This window comes from Pieris rapae, chromosome 22, assembly GCF_905147795.1.
Source record: "Pieris rapae chromosome 22, ilPieRapa1.1, whole genome shotgun sequence".
Taxonomy (NCBI): domain Eukaryota; kingdom Metazoa; phylum Arthropoda; class Insecta; order Lepidoptera; family Pieridae; genus Pieris; species Pieris rapae.
The window spans coordinates 653,232-672,764 of NC_059530.1; the positions used below are offsets into that span (position 1 = coordinate 653,232).

General features: G+C 41.0%; 3 protein-coding genes and 1 non-coding gene across 4 annotated transcripts; 2 read left to right on the forward strand and 2 right to left on the reverse strand.

The window, feature by feature from the left end:
- The first annotated feature begins 138 nt into the window (after positions 1 to 138).
- On the forward strand, positions 139 to 2,086 carry LOC111002062 (EEF1A lysine methyltransferase 2). The gene is made up of 5 exons (XM_022272160.2): positions 139 to 329; positions 513 to 712; positions 940 to 1,073; positions 1,584 to 1,737; positions 1,915 to 2,086. The coding sequence occupies exons 2-5, from the start codon at positions 520 to 522 to the stop codon at positions 2,079 to 2,081; spliced, it is 648 nt and encodes a 215-aa protein (XP_022127852.2). The 5' UTR covers positions 139 to 329; positions 513 to 519; the 3' UTR covers positions 2,082 to 2,086.
- Positions 2,087 to 2,306: 220 nt separating this feature from the next.
- LOC111002056 lies at positions 2,307 to 4,621 on the forward strand. Its single transcript, XR_006750947.1, has 3 exons — positions 2,307 to 3,212; positions 3,764 to 3,947; positions 4,268 to 4,621. It is a non-coding gene; the product is annotated as an uncharacterized LOC111002056 (transcript).
- Positions 4,622 to 4,714: 93 nt separating this feature from the next.
- On the reverse strand, positions 4,715 to 8,637 carry LOC111002059 (motile sperm domain-containing protein 2). Its single transcript, XM_022272157.2, has 2 exons — positions 8,252 to 8,637; positions 4,715 to 7,819 (listed from the first exon to the last, which is right to left on the reverse strand). Exons 1-2 carry the CDS (start codon positions 8,493 to 8,495, stop codon positions 6,708 to 6,710), a joined length of 1,356 nt encoding a protein of 451 aa, XP_022127849.2. The 5' UTR covers positions 8,496 to 8,637; the 3' UTR covers positions 4,715 to 6,707.
- Positions 8,638 to 10,500: 1,863 nt separating this feature from the next.
- Positions 10,501 to 12,631, reverse strand: LOC111002060 (motile sperm domain-containing protein 2). Its single transcript, XM_022272159.2, has one exon. It carries the CDS (start codon positions 12,161 to 12,163, stop codon positions 10,844 to 10,846), a length of 1,320 nt encoding a protein of 439 aa, XP_022127851.2. The 5' UTR covers positions 12,164 to 12,631; the 3' UTR covers positions 10,501 to 10,843.
- Positions 12,632 to 19,533: the final 6,902 nt, after the last annotated feature.

The following is a 19,533-nucleotide window of genomic DNA, read 5'->3' on the forward strand; positions in this document are numbered from 1 at the left end:
AGAGTCAAGAAACGTTAAAGGAATACCGTAGGCTAAAATGTTATTGTGTAGTGTAGTATATACTGTATGTAGTATATATTAATCCGGTGTAAATGTCAAACCGTTATTGTCATCACTCGGCACTCAGCTGCTGTTTAGTTGTCAGTTGTGGTCCAATAATCAATTTAGATTTGAAGTTTGTTTATGCCGGGATTGTACTGTTCCAAAATTACTTAAATCAATATTAATGTATAGTAATATTAAGAATAATTGTAACCTGAGTATAAAATAAATCGACTTCTGTGCCTTATCTCATAAGTAATAAAACATATAAGGTTCCCTGAAAAAACGTAATGTTATTTTTAAGTATATCACACCAATTCCAGTAACCTCTGAGGCGAATTAAATGCCTTAATTTTATATTTTGCAAGCCGCTAAAAATATACCAATTTTATATATAACTAAATATTGTATATAAACCAAAAAAAAAACAATAAATGACATATTCTATTAATTTAATAACCTTCTTACAGATAGCAGATGGAAGATGAACTAAATTCCTCTGAACTGGGTTCACAAACCTACTGGCAAGACACATATGTAAAGGAGCTAGATAACTATGAACAGAGTGGAGACATTGGTGATGTCTGGTTTGGAGAAGACAGTGCTTTGCGGATCATTAAGTGGATATGTGGCTGTGGTTTGGAAAAGGACTCACCTATTATTGATTTAGGTAAATATTCTTTGGCTGTTCTTGTCTACTTTATTCATTTTCCCTGTATTCATGTTTTCTGTCAATCATAAATGACACTAAATTGGTACTAATCCGTAAAAGATGTGTATGAACACTTGGGTCTTAAGTTTATATTTTTAATTAAAACCATAGTATTATATACTAATTATGTTGTAATTGAAAAGTATTATAAAACTTTTATTATTATTAATCTATTCAAATTACAGGTTGTGGAAATGGGTTTACATTATCAGCATTAGCTGATGAGGGCTTTTCAAACTTGCTAGGTGTAGATTACTGTGAGGAAGCTATAGCTCTGGCAGAGAAAGTTAATAAAGAATATGCAATGCTGAAATTTAAGGTAATTTTCCTTTGTGTTATTTGGCTCTACTTTTTTCTCTCTTACTAATATATCGGAGTTGCTGCTATAGATATAAATAAAGAATAATCAACACATCCTGTGAACTTTTCTTCCTTCACTGTTAATGTTATATGTGCACATAGAATCAAAGTCCATTTGTGCACAGTCAGGGATTGAAGCTATGACTTCAGCTATAACAGTCACATGTTTATGACACTGGCCAATGCTGCTCTGCTATACATATGCTATGATGAAATCAACAATGTATTAGGTTTTAGATGTAGGCATCAGAGTTAACCTGAAGTCTCAAATCTGCACCTTATCCATACTTAAACAAGGAATGTATGTTGAAATATGCCACTCCATTCCTGGTATATAAATGTCCTTCATGATATTCAAATTTTTTTTATATTCTCACATAATTTTTTCTCTAATATTAAGGTTATATAGTAGAAAACAAAGTTCTTATGTAATATCTTTTAATGATAATAATAACGTTGTTTACTTTAGGTTTTTGACATAATCAATGATGATGCAGCATCACTTGGTAAATTTGGAGTAGTACATGATAAAGGAACTTATGATGCAATATGTTTGAATCCAAATGTAAAAGAATATAGACCAAAATATATACAACAAGTTGTTGACATGTTAAATGATAATGGTAAGGTTCTTGAATAACTAGAATCTAGCTGCTACAATGTTATTTATTTTTATTTTGCATATCTCATGAAAAAACTATCACTTTTTTTTGTTTTTTTTCTTTAAAGCAACACAAATGTGAAATAATATTAAACATACGTTTTATTAAACCGGTATGTTTGATACTTTATTTTTTCAGGTTTGTTTGTAATAACATCATGCAATTGGACTGAATCGGAATTAATAAATCAATTTAGTGAGAAATTGAAATTGAAATGTGTCATACCGACGCCCCAATTTAAATTTGGTGGGAAAGTTGGAAGTGTTGTTTCATCTGTGGTATTTGAAAAAATAATAAAGAACTAAATTTATATGTGATGTTTCTCTCATTCTCTATTTCTTATCGCGTGTAGTTTTCCTTTTACTTTATATGTAAAGTTATAACTTAATATGTACTTTAAAATATAAAATGTTTCTCTTATATAACCCTCTCTTTGATATAATAAAAAAACATATCTAATTTAGGGGTATAGTTTCAAAAATTAAGTAAAAGTAAAAAGTTAAAAAGTTTTATAATACATTTAACGGCTTGCTTCCAATATTTTACTGGACATTCTTCTCGTACTGAAATAGGACTTAAGTATTCTCTTTTAATATAGAAGAAGCAGAAAACGATGAAGAAATTTAAACGATGGTAAATGAAATTTATCTTCTGTCCAAACATAAGCAAAAATGTTCTTTTGACGAGCCTGCTGCTATTGTGAAATTGTAAAGACAGAACTGCCTTGATTAATATGTGCTTTGATCGGTAATCTTCTTTTATTTTGACAGTCAAACGAAAGTAGGTATATAAACATTTCCGGATTCATCTTTTAAATAACTGAAAAATGCTTTAACACGTTTTTTGAGTACACAGTGATGGATGATTAAATATTTTTTAAATACTCTCATTATCAGCCACCTTTATCTCCGTATATTGTGAGCAAACTGAGCAATCATCTGTCCAATCCGTAGCCGTATACCTCTGAACGCTCTACATCGGCTAGGATTCAGCTGCTAGACAATGACTGTCTATCGTACCAGCTCCTTCCACTTAGGAATGAAATCGTCGACAATTTGAGGAGCTGGAACTGGGGAGGTAAAACAATACTCTATGTGGGGCCATATTATAAATTTATAGTTAGTGAAGTTTCGCACTGCTGAGTTGGTAAACCAAGCTTCTTAAGGCTAATTTAGCGTGCGAAAATATTGATCAATTATAACCTTAGAGTATTAAGCCAGAAAGGAGTCGCCTTTACGCGCGTCCCCCTCTGTCAAAGTACGAACCCGCTGGACATACCCGTTATATAAAACTGTTTCTCGACCCTTCCGCGCCATTCCGGTACGACGCTTGTTAGTGTAAAGAGCTCCGACAAAAATGACTGGATGCAGTGTATTCGGCTGTAAAAAAAGGTCTGACACATCGAGTGTACAAAAAGACAACGTGACATTTCATCTGTAAGTATTTTCTTAAGTAATATTATCGTATATTATAAGAATACGTGAAAATCAAATAAATATTCATTGCCGAGTAATGCCGAGTCAATGTTGCCAGTTTATTGCAAAGTTCCGCACTATGACGTTTTTTGTGGCTTAATTTTTTTATTTGCATAATTTTTTTACTAACAGATGGTACTTACATAGCGATCATATTGTTCAATGACTTAAGTAAATATGCTTTACTATTGATTATTAGTTGTCCTGTTCGTGGATTCGCTCACAAGTACTTTAAAGGTTTACCCGACACTTCAAATTTTCTTATTATACTAATGTCTTTAATTAATGAAGAAAGGACGTGAAAAATTATAAAAATTTATCACATGAATTTATCCTAATAATGGTTATTTTTCTAAGTTGGTAGTTAGCCACACCAACGCCGGTTTACGTCATTTTAGAGAGGGGACACATACTATTTTTTTATCGATAAATTATTGAACGAATGAAAAATATACTGTAATTATGGATACATTTTTTTAGTTTGAAATAAAACAGTTTTATTTTTATTATAGATTTCCAAAAGACCCTATCCGTCGACAACAATGGATAAAAGCTTGTGAAAATCACAGAACATGGCTACCCAAACGTACAAGTAAAGTTTGCTCCGATCATTTTGATACGTCATGTTTCTTGTTGCTGGCTAACAACAAAAGAAAATTAAAGGAATCAGCAACACCTACTTTTAAATTACCAAATGTAAGTTATATCTAGTTTCGATGCAAACATGTAGGGATCTGTAATAACGTATTATGTTTTCCATATAGTTTTGAACATCCACTGGAGTAACTAAAAAACGATTAATTGCTTTTCCAACACCAATGTATACCTATTCTTTACTTCAATGTATACCTTAAAATATAACGGTTTTCAGAAATTTATTCTGTCAACATACGAAGCAAATAGATAGACTACTAGTCGACTGCAATTCTACACTATCCGTGTGCAGTCACATAGATACAAAGCTCAACTTACGCCTCACGGACTGTAGTAATGTTATTTTATATGTTATTTTGTAGGCTGACTTCGAAAAACCAACCGATTGCCAACCAGCGAAAAAAATGAGATTTGAGACTGAAACCTCGGCTAGTTCACCACCCCACTCATCAACTTTTCGCTCTGAGTTATCAACAAATCATGTTTCACCTACTACAAGTACTAATGTTTCTTGTTATAAATTGGACCAAGAAACACCACGAAAACGTAAATTAAGAAGAATATTAGTTCAAAAAAACAAACAAATTAAAAGACTTCAGTCGAAAACACGATATTTAAAAAAGAAAGTTGCTAGTTTAAAAGAAATACTTGATGAGTTAACCAAAAAATCTTTAATAGATAAAGAAAATAAAAGAATTTTGGAAGCCATAGGCGTGGAAGAGACCGAACTAATAAAAAGGCAAATTATAAAAAATTCTGGCTTAATACTCTAAGATTATAACGTACATTATGATTCCATTAAAACAAAGTTAAGTTTACAAGCATATTATTTTATTATAGAAACTTAATAAAGACAACACAATTAAATTTAAGCTTCTTGTGATTCGTATTTGGTCATTACGTCGACGTGAATTATTTACTTTTTTACATAGTACTCACACGTTGTCTATGCTTGAAAACGATATGCATTTTCGATGATTCTTATAAAAAATATTATATGTACTATTATTTTGACAGCTTTGCTTTTTGCTGATAAGAGGGGGGGGGGGGGGGGATTGCAGTAAATCTGCTTACGTAATACTAGAACGACCCATTTGATGTTGGTTAGTTGTCAGCAGTTCGTGTCTTTTACCACAAGCGTAAATTACTATGGTTCCGATGTGATTTTAATATAAAAACAATGCATCTGGCGGAAACAGTACTCCCTGGGTGTATGGTGTTACGTTGCCATGGTAACAAATACCGTATAAACTTATACTACCAACATTAAAAAAATAGAAATTAAAGTACATTTATTAATAAATAAGATATATTTATTATTTACTACAGTTATAACAAAACTAAAATAGATTTGTACTCTAGGCCTCTTTGGTGCCTGTGATTTTGTAAAGAAAAATACAGTATTAGAACGCGTTATTACAAGTACTTAATTGATTTCAAAACGTTACCTTGATTAAACTACACGCAACGCTGTGCCACATGAAGCAATAATTGCATAATTGATAATTAAACTCGCTACAAATCGTTAAATTTTATTTAAAATGTAACATTCGCGTAATTAAGTAATTTTTTTTAATTTGCCTACATTAATTTCCACTATCCGTTCATACTTAAATGCATCAAAATTTGTTTCCCCCTCAGTAAAGTGAGAACGCTAAAAATAATAAATTACAATTATGAACAACTCATACATTCTACAACCTAAAACATTCAAAATGCTTAGAGAATATCTAAAAAATACTAAATTCTTCTAATAAACAAATTTTTCACAGTATTCTCATGCTGTGGAATCGAACATTGGGGTCGTCCCTGGGTCAGCAACGCACCCAAATGGGTGCACATGGGCTGCGATGACTTTTTTACATAGCATTTTTTTATCACATTAAAAAACGTATTGCCATAAACAAAATTAATTTATACAGTAAACCCGATTAAAGTGACACTTCACTACATAGCTTAAAAAAATACGCACGTTAGACGCTCTTAGGATTATTCTTAATTAATCTCATTTGACAGATACACGCTCAGCATAAACTATAAACCTAAGACGAAAGAACATATTATATCAAATCGTTGACGTAATTGAACTTAGATGATTCAGAAAAATGATGGCAAAATTGTGTTGGAGTTGATATACAAATTACAAGTCATACTTTGCTTCGAGTCTCGACACTGAATTTTAACCTCCATTTTAGGTTAGTTACAAGTATTGGTTTAAGTTTTACGGTTTAATCTTAATTCGAATTCGAACTCACACAAAAATTAATTTTCATGATTTACCAATAGATTATGTTAAGTATCTTATCTTAAACTGGCGATTAAAAGAGTTTTACAGCGTTGAAGTGATTGTTTAGAACTACACAAATTTAAAAAAGTATATATATGACAATTCCTAAATATTATATTTATATCTTAACAAAAATGATTGAATAATTACAAAATTACAGGTAGTTTTTGAGTCTTTCGAAAAATCAAGCTTATTTATTTATTGCCTTATAAATCTATATTCTATTTACTTAAATATTTTTTTATTCAATTCCTTTCTATTGATCTTGCAAAGAACTATTATTATATACACAATAGCCAAAACTTAACCGCAGAGAATAATCAATAGTGTTGTGTTTATCTACAGGTAAAAATGTTTTAGTACTGACACCTGTCTGTATTTTCATACAAAATTGTTAATATTAATAAAATATAATAATTATGTACTACCCCACATCAGTAATATATTAAATTTGTGATGTTTCTGGGCAAACTATTTAGACCAATTTATCAACTGAAATATATTCTTAGCAATATTTAAATTTGTTCACAGTACCTATCTTCATAAGTATTCATATACACCAGGTATCCCAATACAACAGCAACAATGGATAATAACAATGTCAAAAACTGAAACATCTTCATTCTCTCAACTTGTTTGTGTAAAATCTCATAGTTTATTTGCAGATTATTTAAAGCATTTGTAACTGAATCATATTTGTCAGCTTTATCTATAACATTCCCATTCTTAACCTCTTTAACAGGGAATTGACATTTCAGACGGTATTCATCTACTTTGTTTCCAGAATTATTCTGCCAAATTTCACTCAACTCTTTCTGTGATAGATCAGTTTTCGGTACTTGCATACACATAACAAGAAACATATCTTTGGACACGTTTTTCAATTGGAACCCTGATTGAACCACAATCATGACTGTTTGGGATGCTCCAACAGCTAAAACACCTGAACTTGGTCGTACTCTGAATTTTTCAGGAGATGTTGTGCGAATCTTAAAAGATATAACAGAGGGATCATTGTTTGTGATTGTAAATTGCCCATTTATATCATCATTTTCCTGTTTAAATACAATCAAATTACTCGGCTGTATCTTAAGCATATCACCTGACGGTTTTATATCATTTTGCTGTGCAAATGTGACCTTTTTAGGTGTATGTTCTGGGGTAACACGATTTTCTGGTGTAAATTCATAGACATAATTGTCTGTTCCGCCCCAGCAAGTTAAAGCCTGGTCAGGAAGGACAAAATTTTTTAATGAGTCCTTGTTAACATTTTTTAATTTTTCGATTGCTTGTGCCGGCAGAAGCGATTTGACAATCTTAAATGCAGCTGATAAAACCCATGGCATTTGAAAAATAATTATGTAGTTTAAGAAATTGGGATAGTAATGCTTGAAAAGTGATATTAAATATTGTATAAGTTCCATGTCCATATTGCTAAGACCACACCCATCCATATCAAAGAATAATGATATTTTATTTCCATGTTCCTCTCTTTCCATACGATCAAACCAGTATATAATTATTTTTTTTATTTCTTCAAAATCCTTTGTACCCTTAACATGTTTTTTGGATTTAATTATCAGTAAGAGACACCCATCAACATCTCTACTATGTGGAAATATTATACCTACAAAAAAACAAATAGAATTTTAGTTACTTAACATTTTTCTTCCCTTGTAACCCACAATTATTTGTTTAAGGATTAAGATAATGTTATTTATTTATAAATTCTAATTTTTATTCTATAATATACCATATAAATGCAATTGATTTTTTTTGTTGTAATTTTAACTATGAATTAAAAAATATCAATTTTTTTAACATTTTGTACACAAACTCTTTAAAATTTTATTTAATTGACATGTAAGTGTAAGTTATGTAGTTTTCTTTAAACAGTGGCCAAATATACACAAAGATTGTCAAACTCAGGAATATGTGACTGTTAAATAAAGTTGAAAAAACTAAAATTTGACCTATATATAATATGTAAGACATTATTAATAAGCAAAGTAAACCATTGCAAACACTACATTTAATAAAAAATATTATAGAACTATACCTTCTTCTACATAATCCATTTTGATATTAGACTCATTTATATCACTGGCTCCAACAGTTTTACGCCAAGTTAATATATCCCAAAGCATGTCGGCAGCTTGTTTAGGATCTTCAGAACAATGTTTGAGGACTCTACGTATATATTTTTCATCTTTTGTGCGGTCAAAGTCTAATGGATGAAATCCGTGATCCGGATTTTCAGTTAATCTTGTTTGAAATAAACTCCGCACTTCGGCAACAGGCATAGTTATAGCTTAAAACTCTTATTACCCAATCCCTAACGTAGTTAACTCACAGGATATGTTAAATTAAAATCAATAAAATTACAAAAAGTAGATACGGAGCAATCTAGGTGTGCGATACGAAATATCAAAAATGATAAATGTTTTGACACCAGAATGACATTACGATCAGCTGACATTGTTGAATGTTGACAAAATAACAATTATAGTTACTATTATTTTAGGTTTTAAATTATGAATATAGAAATTGTCAGTAATATTTTGCTATTTTTTTAATTTATTTATTAGCCGGATACAAAGTCCATTGGCACAATATTTTGCGAAAATCATTAGTGTTGCATGCTAAAACCATATTGCATTAATTTATTATAGTGGCCAATTGATCGCAATGTCGCATCAAACTAGCTTAATTAGCCGTTCAATTAATAGCCTAGCCGTTTAACTGGCGGCCAGAAAGATAATCAGCCGTAGCGTTTGTTATTAACATCTAATAAACTGACTGGCTAGTGCCTACTTATTAATTGTAAACACGGAAAGTTTGGACATAGCAAAAGCCTTCGATCTGGTGTTGCACAGAATACTCCCCTCGAGGCTTCCCGAGAAATTATGCAATCAAATTTCCATCTTTCTCGCTGATCGCGGCATCAAGGAGCAGGTTCCAACTTAGAGTACTGTTCTCACCTCTGTGTTGGAGCTCCCCAGTTCCAGTTCCTTTCGTTTGTCGGATTCAACAAGTCACTTCCCGAGCGGCTTAATACCTTGGCGACATGTGAGGTCTCTGCATATACTAAGTAGCGCATTTTCCATGGAGAGTGTTCGAATTAATATCTGCAGCTGAGTTTCAATTCGTCTTAGGGTACTTCAAGAAAAGAGCGTATCAATTCTTGAGAGACCGGCAAAGCACTTCAGAGATTTTTCCCTTTTGGCATTGTAAGTGACCATACGCGGTATCACTTACCATCAAGTGAGTCTACAGCCCGTGCCCGTTTAAACCACGTTTTATAAAAGAAAAAGGCTTGTCTCCCTGCTATAAAACTCTATTAACACAATTGCATCGGTTCAAAGGCATTTGTTATCAGCATAGTGTGCCTTCAAACCTACGACCCTCGCCCTAATATTTATCTTGTTTAAATTGACTTGCGACGTTGCGCATTAGATGTAGTGTATCTTTACATAACAATATTCATACGCAATTGACTAAAATCCATATCCACTGCAGTACACGTTTGTCTAGAAACAAATATCCAATCATACACCTGCCTCACGATTGTGCTCATCGTTGTTAATGGATTGTCGGGCTTATAATAAAATTGTGAGCCCGACAATCCAATCTCAGTGGACATTTTCAAGGCGTAGTCGTTGCATTGTTAATTTTACTAGGTACATAATGGCTATTTACATTGAATATTCCCGAATGATTGGCGGACCAAGCGAGTACTTTGATACAAAAAGCCCCCTAGGAGTTGTGTGTTGTGATATTGTGGGCTACTTGACTGTAAGGAAGTTGCATCAAGCATGGTGTATATCCTTTCTATAACGGCAGTCTACACGGGCGGTTCTCCCGCCGCGGGAAACCGCTCGACTAAGCTGTCGCAGACCATCAAATTACACGGGACGCGGTTTATCGCTGCCTTTTGTTCATTTCAACATGGATCAGCCAATGATAACTGCGCTTGCATCTCTCATATTAATAGAATTATTAAAAAATAAAGTAAATCGCAATGTGTGGGTTGAATAAATCAGGCCAATGAGCAACCACTTCCTGTCCTATTTCGCAGAAGCGTAGCAGTATGCAGCATACAACTTCATATTAAATTGTGTCCAGTGCGGTTCAGAAGCGGTTTTCCGCGGCGGGAGAACCGCCCGTGTAGCCTTGGCCTAACATTTGAGTATCTGATTGTCCTCTTTGTAACATAATATTTGATGTTTGAAACCAAAAATAATAAAAAATAATTTAGAATAATAAACCTCAATTACAGTGAAATAGTGAGATTATACATCATTAAGAAAAAACAAGTAAAATATAAAAATATATTTATAAAACTACCCTGTACCAGCTGTTTTTACACAAAAATAGCTTAGCCATTACCTATAGACAAGTTACCTAATAAATGCCCAATTTCTTATTAAATAAGTATACTATCACATTGTCTCAGTGGTAGGAAACATAGTTTTTTATGATATTATTTCACCTCAGAATTTGATTCAAAATATTATATTTTTCTTATAATATTACAGATAATCAAATTTAAAACCAATTCATAATTGCCTATCACAGAATACATCACTTGGTGATTTGGTATAATAATAATTTACATTTTTAAAACATATTTCTTTGATGAATAACTTTCCTACAGTCTAGTACATTTTCTGCCAATATTCATCCAAATAATAATATTAATAAATATTGAAACTGACATTATAATCATAATAACAATTTGATATTTATTAAATGAGTTAAGATTGTTTTGAATTGTCTTATACTTATTCTCCATGCTTCTATTAATTTCATTAAATGAATTTGTTTCAACATTTTTAACATTCACATTTTGTTCTTTAACAGCACAAGTAAGCCTGTATTCATCAATGCTATTTCCAGCACTTTTCCATATTTGTCTCAATTCTGTTTGTGGCATATCCAATTTTGGCACATTAACTGATAATATTAAAAATCTATCTTTTTCTACCGAACCTAAGTGAAACCCTGGTAGAACTACAATATCTATACTCTTAGAAATATGTTTAGGTAAAATGCCTTGGTTTGGACGGACTGTGTATCTTTCTGGGGCTGTAGTACGTATTTTAAATGCAGTAATACCCTCCTCCATATTTGTTATAATTAACTGAGATGAAATTTTGTGATTTATAGTTTCAAATAGCAATACTTTTGGCGGTTTTAATCTTAACATTTCCCCAAGAGAATAATTATCATCATTGTCAACTATAACTGGACCAATTTTTCGATGTTCAGGCACAAATTCAAATTTATAGTTATCCTTTCCACCCCAGCTTACTAAAGCTTGTTCAGGAGCAATCAAATCTTTTAAATTATCCTTGTTTATTACTCTTAATCTCTCAATAGCAGGTGCTGGCAACATTTTTTTAACAATTCCAAAGCCTGCAGATAATACCCACGGCATTTGGAAAATTATTACATAGTTAATAAAATTTGGATAGTAACATTTAAGAACATTAATCATGTAGCTAAATAAGTTTAAATTCATATTATTTATGCCACATCCATCCATATCAAAGAATAATGTCACTTTCTTCCCACCCTCTTTTCTTTCAAGGCGTTCAAGCCAATATATAAAAACTTTTTTCACTGCTTCAAGGTCCTTTTGATTTTTAATATAAGCTTTGGAATTCATAATAAAAAGTAAACAGCTGTCTATATCCCGTCCACGAGTGAAGTATAAGCCATCTTTCAGAATATCTAAGTCAACATTAGCTTCACATATATCATTAACATTATTGGTTTTTCTCCATTCCATTATGTTGTACAGCATATCGGCGGCTTGTTGAACATTATTCTGGCAGTGTTCTAAGACCCGGTATAAATAAATATCACTTGTTACTTTAGACAAATCTCGAGAATCGAAAATTGGATGTGGATCTATTTTGTTTACTTTAGTCTCGTAAAGAAACCTTATTTCAGCTAGTTTTGACATTTTAGGATCTCGGTATGGATGTTTGTTAAACCAATAATATTTGGTAAAACCTCTTGTAATTATATTTTAAAACTAAGTTCGATGTTCAATCTTCAAAAATCCAGTTTCGGGTATTTCAGAAAGCACTATTGACTATTGTCATATGGGAGTTAAGTTATGAAATGAACTTGGAAGTACTCAAATGTCAATAGTCAAGAGACACGATTCAATTTGAATTGTGAAATTGAGTTCGCGCTACCAAGCCTCGTAGACGTGATAAAAAGCAAAATGTTTCCATTCTCCATCAATACTCGTCATCTCGACATTCCACTTGTTTGCGAGTCTTCATAATACCTAATACCACCTTATCACCTCGATGTCCGCCGTTCCACAACTGAGCGTTTTTAAGGGAATTTTTGCGCACTATGGAAACAGCTGCCCACTAAAGTATTTTCGAAGTTCGAACCAATACGTCTTAGGGCCCTAGGTCAAGAAAACAGCGAATTCGTAAAAGCCGGCCCCCTACCTGCATATATATATATATGTATAAAAGTTAAATGAAGATTTTCTTACTTGGAATAAATGTATTAGGGCTATTATGGGCATTAGGCCTCATGTAACATGTACACCAATTCTTTACAAACTCAGTATTTGGACACTGGACAGTGTAAAATTTATATAGCCATAATTATTAAAAACTTGATAGAGTGCGCGCTAGTTACGTCTGCGCGCGGCCAACATTTGAACTAATCTCAATTCTCGACTCATTCGCAATCCCGGCCCTCATGTTGTTGTTGTGACAGGTGAAGTAAGCATTTTGAGTGCTTTGTGTTTTTATTCCTATTTGTCTATTGATCAAATTTTGTAGTCATCATGCCAAAAGTCATGAAAAGTGCTGGCCGAGAGATTGTTCTAAAGTACAACTGAAATATCTTCAATAACAGAAGCAGCGTTTAGTACCATAACTACGGACGACTAGATTAATGTGTGTCAACACATGGAAAAAATCCAAGGCCAATATTTCGTACCCGACGGCTCTTGGATATAGAATTCGATTAATTTAGTAATTGCTTGTTATTATTTGATCGTAGTCCACTTGTCCTCCTTTAAGTTTATAATCGGAAAGCAATTTTCCATAACTAGCAATATTAGCTACGCCACCAGTCGCGCGCACACTTGAAACTGGCTTTAACTCCCACTGGCACAACTGTTTTGCCAACATTTCACATAATCACCACAATGCATTAAAAACAATTGTAAATTTCTTAACTGTTATTATTATGACAGTTGACTAGGTTAAATATTTTATAATCTATTTATTTATATATTGAATAAGTGCATCAGAATGTACCACATTCTGCAATGTTTTATTTATTATTATAAATATACTAGCGGATCCGACAGACGTTGTCCTGTCTACACGTCTTTAATTTCAAAATTTCAATTTTTAATAAGCCATTTTGATGAAAATTATTATACAAATGTTATGACAATATCTAACGATCCAGCACATGGTCACACACGATATAACACAATGATAACAAAACTTTTTTTAAATTTCGGGACAGACCAAAATTAAAATTCGAATATTATTTAAAATTTGACACTGCGATGGTAGCGCCGTCTGTCGGATCCAATGTAAAACATTCCAAAATCAACAACAACTAATAAATTGTCGCCGTCCGGCTGTCTAACGCAACGCACGTGTCGATTGCGCGCATTCGGACCCGATTTTATTTTTATTAACTATCCCGGTTTTTGTTGAAAAGCACGTAATAGTTGCCCTGAGGTGCAGTCACAAACCAGCTGAAGCTACTATTTGGTGACGCCCGCTCGCCGCCTATCCTGTAACCCTTTGGGATTCGGGAAAAGCGGTGGAGCGCGCAATGTACCGGTAGTTTCGGGTCGTGCGTGACAGCCTCCTGGCTTCAGTTAAGTTATTTTTATTTTTATAACATGAAGCGCACTCCGCAGATCGGCGATGATAAGCAGCCGCCCCGCCCGCAGCGCCCACGCTCCTATGCCAGTCGAGCGAGGCCACCTGCGGATGCTGAGGCAGCCGCCGCCACAACCGGACCATCATTCCAAGTGCGCGACACAGCGCACAGCTCGCCCGCAGCGAAGCAGCAAGCTGCGTCAAGCTTGTACAGCTTTGCGGAGCCAGCTTCGCAGCAGACGAGCCGCAGCCGATCCCTAGAAGTCCCCAGGGACCGTCATCCGTCGCATCAAAAACGTGACCTAACTCCAGCGGCTAGGATTAAGAAAACGGTACGCATAGCCCTCCCTCACCGCACCCCGCAAGTTTCCGTCACTACGTCGGCCGTGACGTCATCAAACGGAGCGGCGATATCGCGGCGTGCCACCGACGTTACGCCGGCCGAGACCGCATTCCTGAGCGTTGAGTCATCGCCTCGCGCCACCGATAGCGTCATACAATCCGACCCGCCCGCCCCGCGGGCCCCGCAACAAATTGTGTCTACTGTGACGTCATTTGTACATTCCGAGACATCGCCGCATGTCACCGAGACGCGGGCCGTGTGCCAACGCCGCGCGTCCGTAACAAATAGTGAGTGTTCTGGTATTGACGAGCTGTTGCGAATGCTCGATCGCGACCCGGGTACTAGTGCCGCGTCTTCGCCGCGGACGGCATTCGAGTCAGACTTGATCTTTTTGGCTCAGTCAGCCGCATGCTCGTTCGCGTCGCGCGGGATGCTGCGCGCTATGGCCCGGTACGCAAAATCGCGTGAAGAAGCGCTACGCAACAGCGGCATATTAGAGTCGCCGCTCACCGAAGCCGAGCAGCGGGAGTTGGCGCTGATCCGCGACGAGTGTCGCTTCCCAGCGCGCACCCCTGCCACCCCTGTACGCCGCCCGTTTTCAGCCGTTGACCCCGGCTCGGAAGGTGAGTCTGTGGCAAAGCGCCCATGTGCGGTGGCACCCACAGCAGCTACTCCAGGTTCCACTGGGGACCCTCGGCTGGCGCCAGGTCGCCGCCTTGACCTGGGACCTCCAGTCCAGCCGCCACCTATAACTGTTCCGCCACCCGCCGCCCCTTTGGCTGGCAGGGCGGGGAACGCCAACGCACCCCCTGGTGCCACCGGTGCCTCACCTGGACCTGCTGCTCCCGTTGCTCCTGCTGACGACGACGCCGCCCCTGCGCTGGTGGCGCCCTCCTCATACGCAGCGATGGTGACCGCACCTACGGTCCACGCACAGCCCCCCAGGGCCCCTGTGGCCCCGAAGAAGCCATCATATCCGCCCATTGTGATCGAGTTCCTCCCCAATTATGTACATCATTTGGGGAGGATCAGCCAACTGCTTGGACGTTCCGCCAACACCAGGGCATACGGTAAGGGCTACCGTATATCTCCCGAAACAGCTGACGAGTACCGGGTGGTCCAGCGCTACCTCACAGACCTGGAGAAGGAGGACCGCCGGGTCTCTTGGTTCTCATACTCTCTTCCAGCGGAGCAGGACCTCAAGGTGGCGATCCGGGGAATACCAGTCACCACCGACCCCGAGGAACTGGCCCAGGCGCTACGAGCCCTTGGATACGAGCCTGAGTACATACGCCCAATTCGTGCCAGAAAAGGTCGACCAGGGTGCATTTTTCTCGCCGTCCTGCGGCGAACACCTGACATCACCCCTGCCATTTACAGCATAACCGAGCTGCTGTACATGACAGGAGTAACGATTGAAGCCTGGCGCGGGAAGCAGGGCCCTGCACAGTGTCATCGTTGCCAATCGTTTAGGCACTCTTCGGTTAATTGTCATCGACGAATGGCGTGCGTTCGATGCGCAGGGGAGCATCCCGCGGCGGACTGCACGAGACCGAGGGACGTGCCGGCGACTTGCGCCAACTGCGGGGGCCCACACCCCGCCTGTCATTCGTCTTGCCCGGTCCGCAAGGAGGAGGAACAAAACCGGCGCGCGGGCACATTTGCCCGAACTGCGCCCTCTCGCTCCTTGCGCCAACGCCACGAGCAACCACAAAAAGAAACTTCTCAGCAGACCACGGGTGCGACATCAGCGGCCGCTCCCTCGACGTCTGGCGTCGCCCCTACAGGCGAAGCGGACGACTTCATCACCGTGCGGCACCGCACAAGACGTGGTGGCCGCAGACGAGGTCGTGCTCCACCCTCGCTTGCCGCTCAGGAGGCAAGCCGCGCTGCCGCGCTCCATGCAGTCACCACCGACGTCGCCAACCGCGCTGCCACCGCAGCCAATACACCCACACCAGCCCATGAACGCGCTGCCACTGCACCACCTCGCACAGCACCATCTTCGCGCTCGCGCACCAGGTCCCGCGCGCGCCGGCCACAAATGGAGGAGGCGCTGTCGGCGATCGCCAATATCCTCCAGGCTGTACAAGCCGGGGACAACCCAGCCGCGCTCTTCAGGAGAGCGGCATCGGCCTTCAAGGGCCCAACCCGAGGTCGCAGTCGACGATGATGGGGGGCCTCCGGCTCCTACACTGGAATGCGCGTGGCCTCGCGGGTAAGGTCACATATCTAAAACATGTACTTAGCTCACAGGACATCGACATCGCCCTAGTCAGCGAGACGCACCTAGCCGCCACAGCTAGACTCCGCATGCCGGGTTACGAAGTCTACCGCCAGCACCGTGTCGACGCCCGTGGTTACGCCTACCGTGGCCTGGCGGTCATGGTGAGACGCCGGATACCACACAGATTGCTGCCAGATGTGGCGGTAACCGAATGCGATGCCCTCGGCGTGGAGCTACAACTCGCAGATCGCCCCACTGGATTCTTCGCGGTCTACGCGCCACCCAACAATCGGTACACCACAACAGATCTCCAAGAGCTCCTTGCTGCCGCCCATCCCTGCGTCATAGCTGGGGATTGGAACGCGAAGCACCCGGCGTGGAACTCGAGAACTTCAAACCCGAGGGGTAGGCGCCTGCTGCACGACGCCGAGACGCTGGACTTTTCAGTGTCCGGCCCAGACGTGCCGACACACTACCCCGATCAAGCCAGCCACAGAGAGGACACCATTGACATCGTGGTCCACCAGGGACTGTTGTGCCAGATGACGCAGGATGTGATCGTCGACGAGTTCCGGTCCGATCACCTTCCCGTGGTTGTCACTCTGGTGAACTCCTCACCGAACATGATGCTTCATACACCGCTTCGCCGGAAGTGCATTGACTGGAGGGTCTTCGAGCGAGCCCTAAATGACGCACCCCAGCCGCGCCCACCCGTCACCCCAGCGGCTATTAACGAACTTGCTGCATCCTTTACCACACTGTTACAGAGTGCATTGGACGCAGCTACCACCGAGCGTCCTCTACCAGCCACGTACAAACAGTTGCCGCCCCGTTTGCTGGCGCTCATCCGCCGCAAACGCGCCCTACGTCGACGCTGGCAACAGACCCGCTGTCCGCGCATGCGTGCAGAACTGCACGCCTTCGCCGATCGGGTCAAGGCTGCACTTAACAACCACGCCTCCGAGTCGTGGGACCGCGGCCTTGATGAGGCCAGCACGGATTGGGTACGGCTGCACCGCCTTTGCAGGCGCCTCAGTGGCACAGCCGACCCCATCCGCCCCTTGCGACACCCGGACGGCACACTGCGCTACGACGCCGAGGGCCGCGCCGAGCTGTTCGCGGACCACCTTCAACACCAGTTCTCCCCTAACCCTGCGGAGGACCCAGCCCGGGCGCTAGAGGTCGAGACCGCCGTCGCCGAGCAGCTGGGCGCCCCTCCACCGGCAGACGAAGAGGTGCTGTTCTTCTCGCCGAGCGCCGTCAAGAAACAAGCAGCGCGGCTCAAGCTCAGGAAGGCCCCCGGCCCAGACGGTATCACAAACGCAGCACTGCGTCACCTGCCCCACCGTGCGGTGGTGACGCTTATGCGTCTCTTCAATGCGATCCTCCGGACCGCACACTTCCCCGAAGCCTGGAAGGAGGCAAAAGTTATCATGTTGCCCAAGAAGGGCAAAAGCGTCTTCGACCCGGCGAGTTATCGCCCTATCTCATTACTCGCCACGCAATCCAAGCTGTTCGAGGCCATGTTGCTGCCGACAATCAGGCGACACTTTACTCCGAGGCCCGAACAGTTTGGATTCCGAAGTGAACATTCCACCACCCTCCAGCTGTCGAGAGTGCTGCACGACATCACCGCCGCTCTTAATAAGAAAGAGGCGGCGGCTGCAGTATTTCTCGACATGGAGAAAGCCTTTGACCGGGTCTGGCACGCGGGACTTGTGCAGAGGCTCCTAGCTTCCGACATCCCGCGGCGCGTGGTGGCAATCATCCGCTCCTTCCTTCTCGACCGGCGGTTCCACGTCTCCGTCGAGGGGGTGAAGTCGAGCTGCCGGCCGATCACCGCGGGTGTCCCCCAGGGCAGCTGCTTGTCACCGAGCCTCTACTCTATTTATACCGATGATGTTCCAGTCGCAGCGGGGTGTGCGGTGTCATTGTTTGCGGACGACACCGCCTACATCGCAACGGCATTCAACGCGCGCTACGCAGGCGTCAAGCTGCAGAGGTCGCTGGATGCCCTTCCCGCCTGGTTGGCTGAGCGGCGCCTGACCGCAAATGCCGCCAAGACCCAGGCTATAGTCTTTGGCCGGCGACATCTCCCGCCACCGCTCCAGCTACAAGGGGTCGAGATCCAGTGGCGCCCCAAAGCAACCTACCTAGGCGTCACATTGGACCGAGGCCTCACAATGCGCCACCACATCGCTGCAGCCACGGGCCGCGCAAAGGCGGTTGCCGTGAAACTACGCCCTGTGCTGCAGTCATCGCTGCCTATAAAGCGCAAGCTGGCGCTCTACAAGCAATACCTCAGACCGCACCTTACGTACGCGGCGCCCGCGTGGTATGCGCTTGCGGCCGAGACGCACCGACGTCGGTTGCGGGCCGTGCAGAGTACCACACTGCGGCGTATAGTCGACGCGCCGCGCTACGTAAGGAATTCCACCATTCAACGAGACCTCAAACAGGAGAGCCTGGATGACTTTATCAGCGCGCTGGCGAGACGCATGTTCGAGCGTGCGGACGCCTCCGGCTTCCAGCACCTCCAGAATCTCGCCCCGCTCCACACCAGGCCTCCCGACCACCGCCGATCCTTCCCGCGCGAGCTAGTGCGCGCGGAGGACTCTGATGACTGAAGAAGTCCCTACGCATTCTCCACCCCGCTGACACACAACAACATTGCAGCCAACACGCTACATAGCAACTAAAAGACCCAGGGCCGCTCCAGGCCCGCCACAACGACCACCCCGCCCTTGAGCGGGGCGCGAAACTGATACCCCCCGCAAGCCCACGGGCGTAACGGGGCTCCCGGCGCCACCCACGGGTGCCGCGCGGAAGACAGCAATAGTGTAACTAATAAATTGAAAATTAATTAAAAAAACATTGTCCAGCGG

What these genes read in the sequence shown, in the direction of transcription:
- LOC111002062 (XM_022272160.2), top strand. Translation starts at nt 520, where the DNA reads ATGGAAGATGAACTAAATTCCTCTGAACTGGGTTCACAAACCTACTGG. An exon ending in CTCACCTATTATTGATTTAG is followed by an intron (nt 713 to 939) that starts GTAAATATTCTT and finishes TTCAAATTACAG; the next exon opens with GTTGTGGAAATGGGTTTACA. An exon ending in TGACATGTTAAATGATAATG is followed by an intron (nt 1,738 to 1,914) that starts GTAAGGTTCTTG and finishes TTATTTTTTCAG; the next exon opens with GTTTGTTTGTAATAACATCA.
- LOC111002059 (XM_022272157.2), bottom strand. Translation starts at nt 8,495, where the DNA reads ATGCCTGTTGCCGAAGTGCGGAGTTTATTTCAAACAAGATTAACTGAA. An exon ending in AATGGATTATGTAGAAGAAG is followed by an intron (nt 7,820 to 8,251) that starts GTATAGTTCTAT and finishes GTTTTTTTGTAG; the next exon opens with GTATAATATTTCCACATAGT.
- LOC111002060 (XM_022272159.2), bottom strand. Translation starts at nt 12,163, where the DNA reads ATGTCAAAACTAGCTGAAATAAGGTTTCTTTACGAGACTAAAGTAAAC.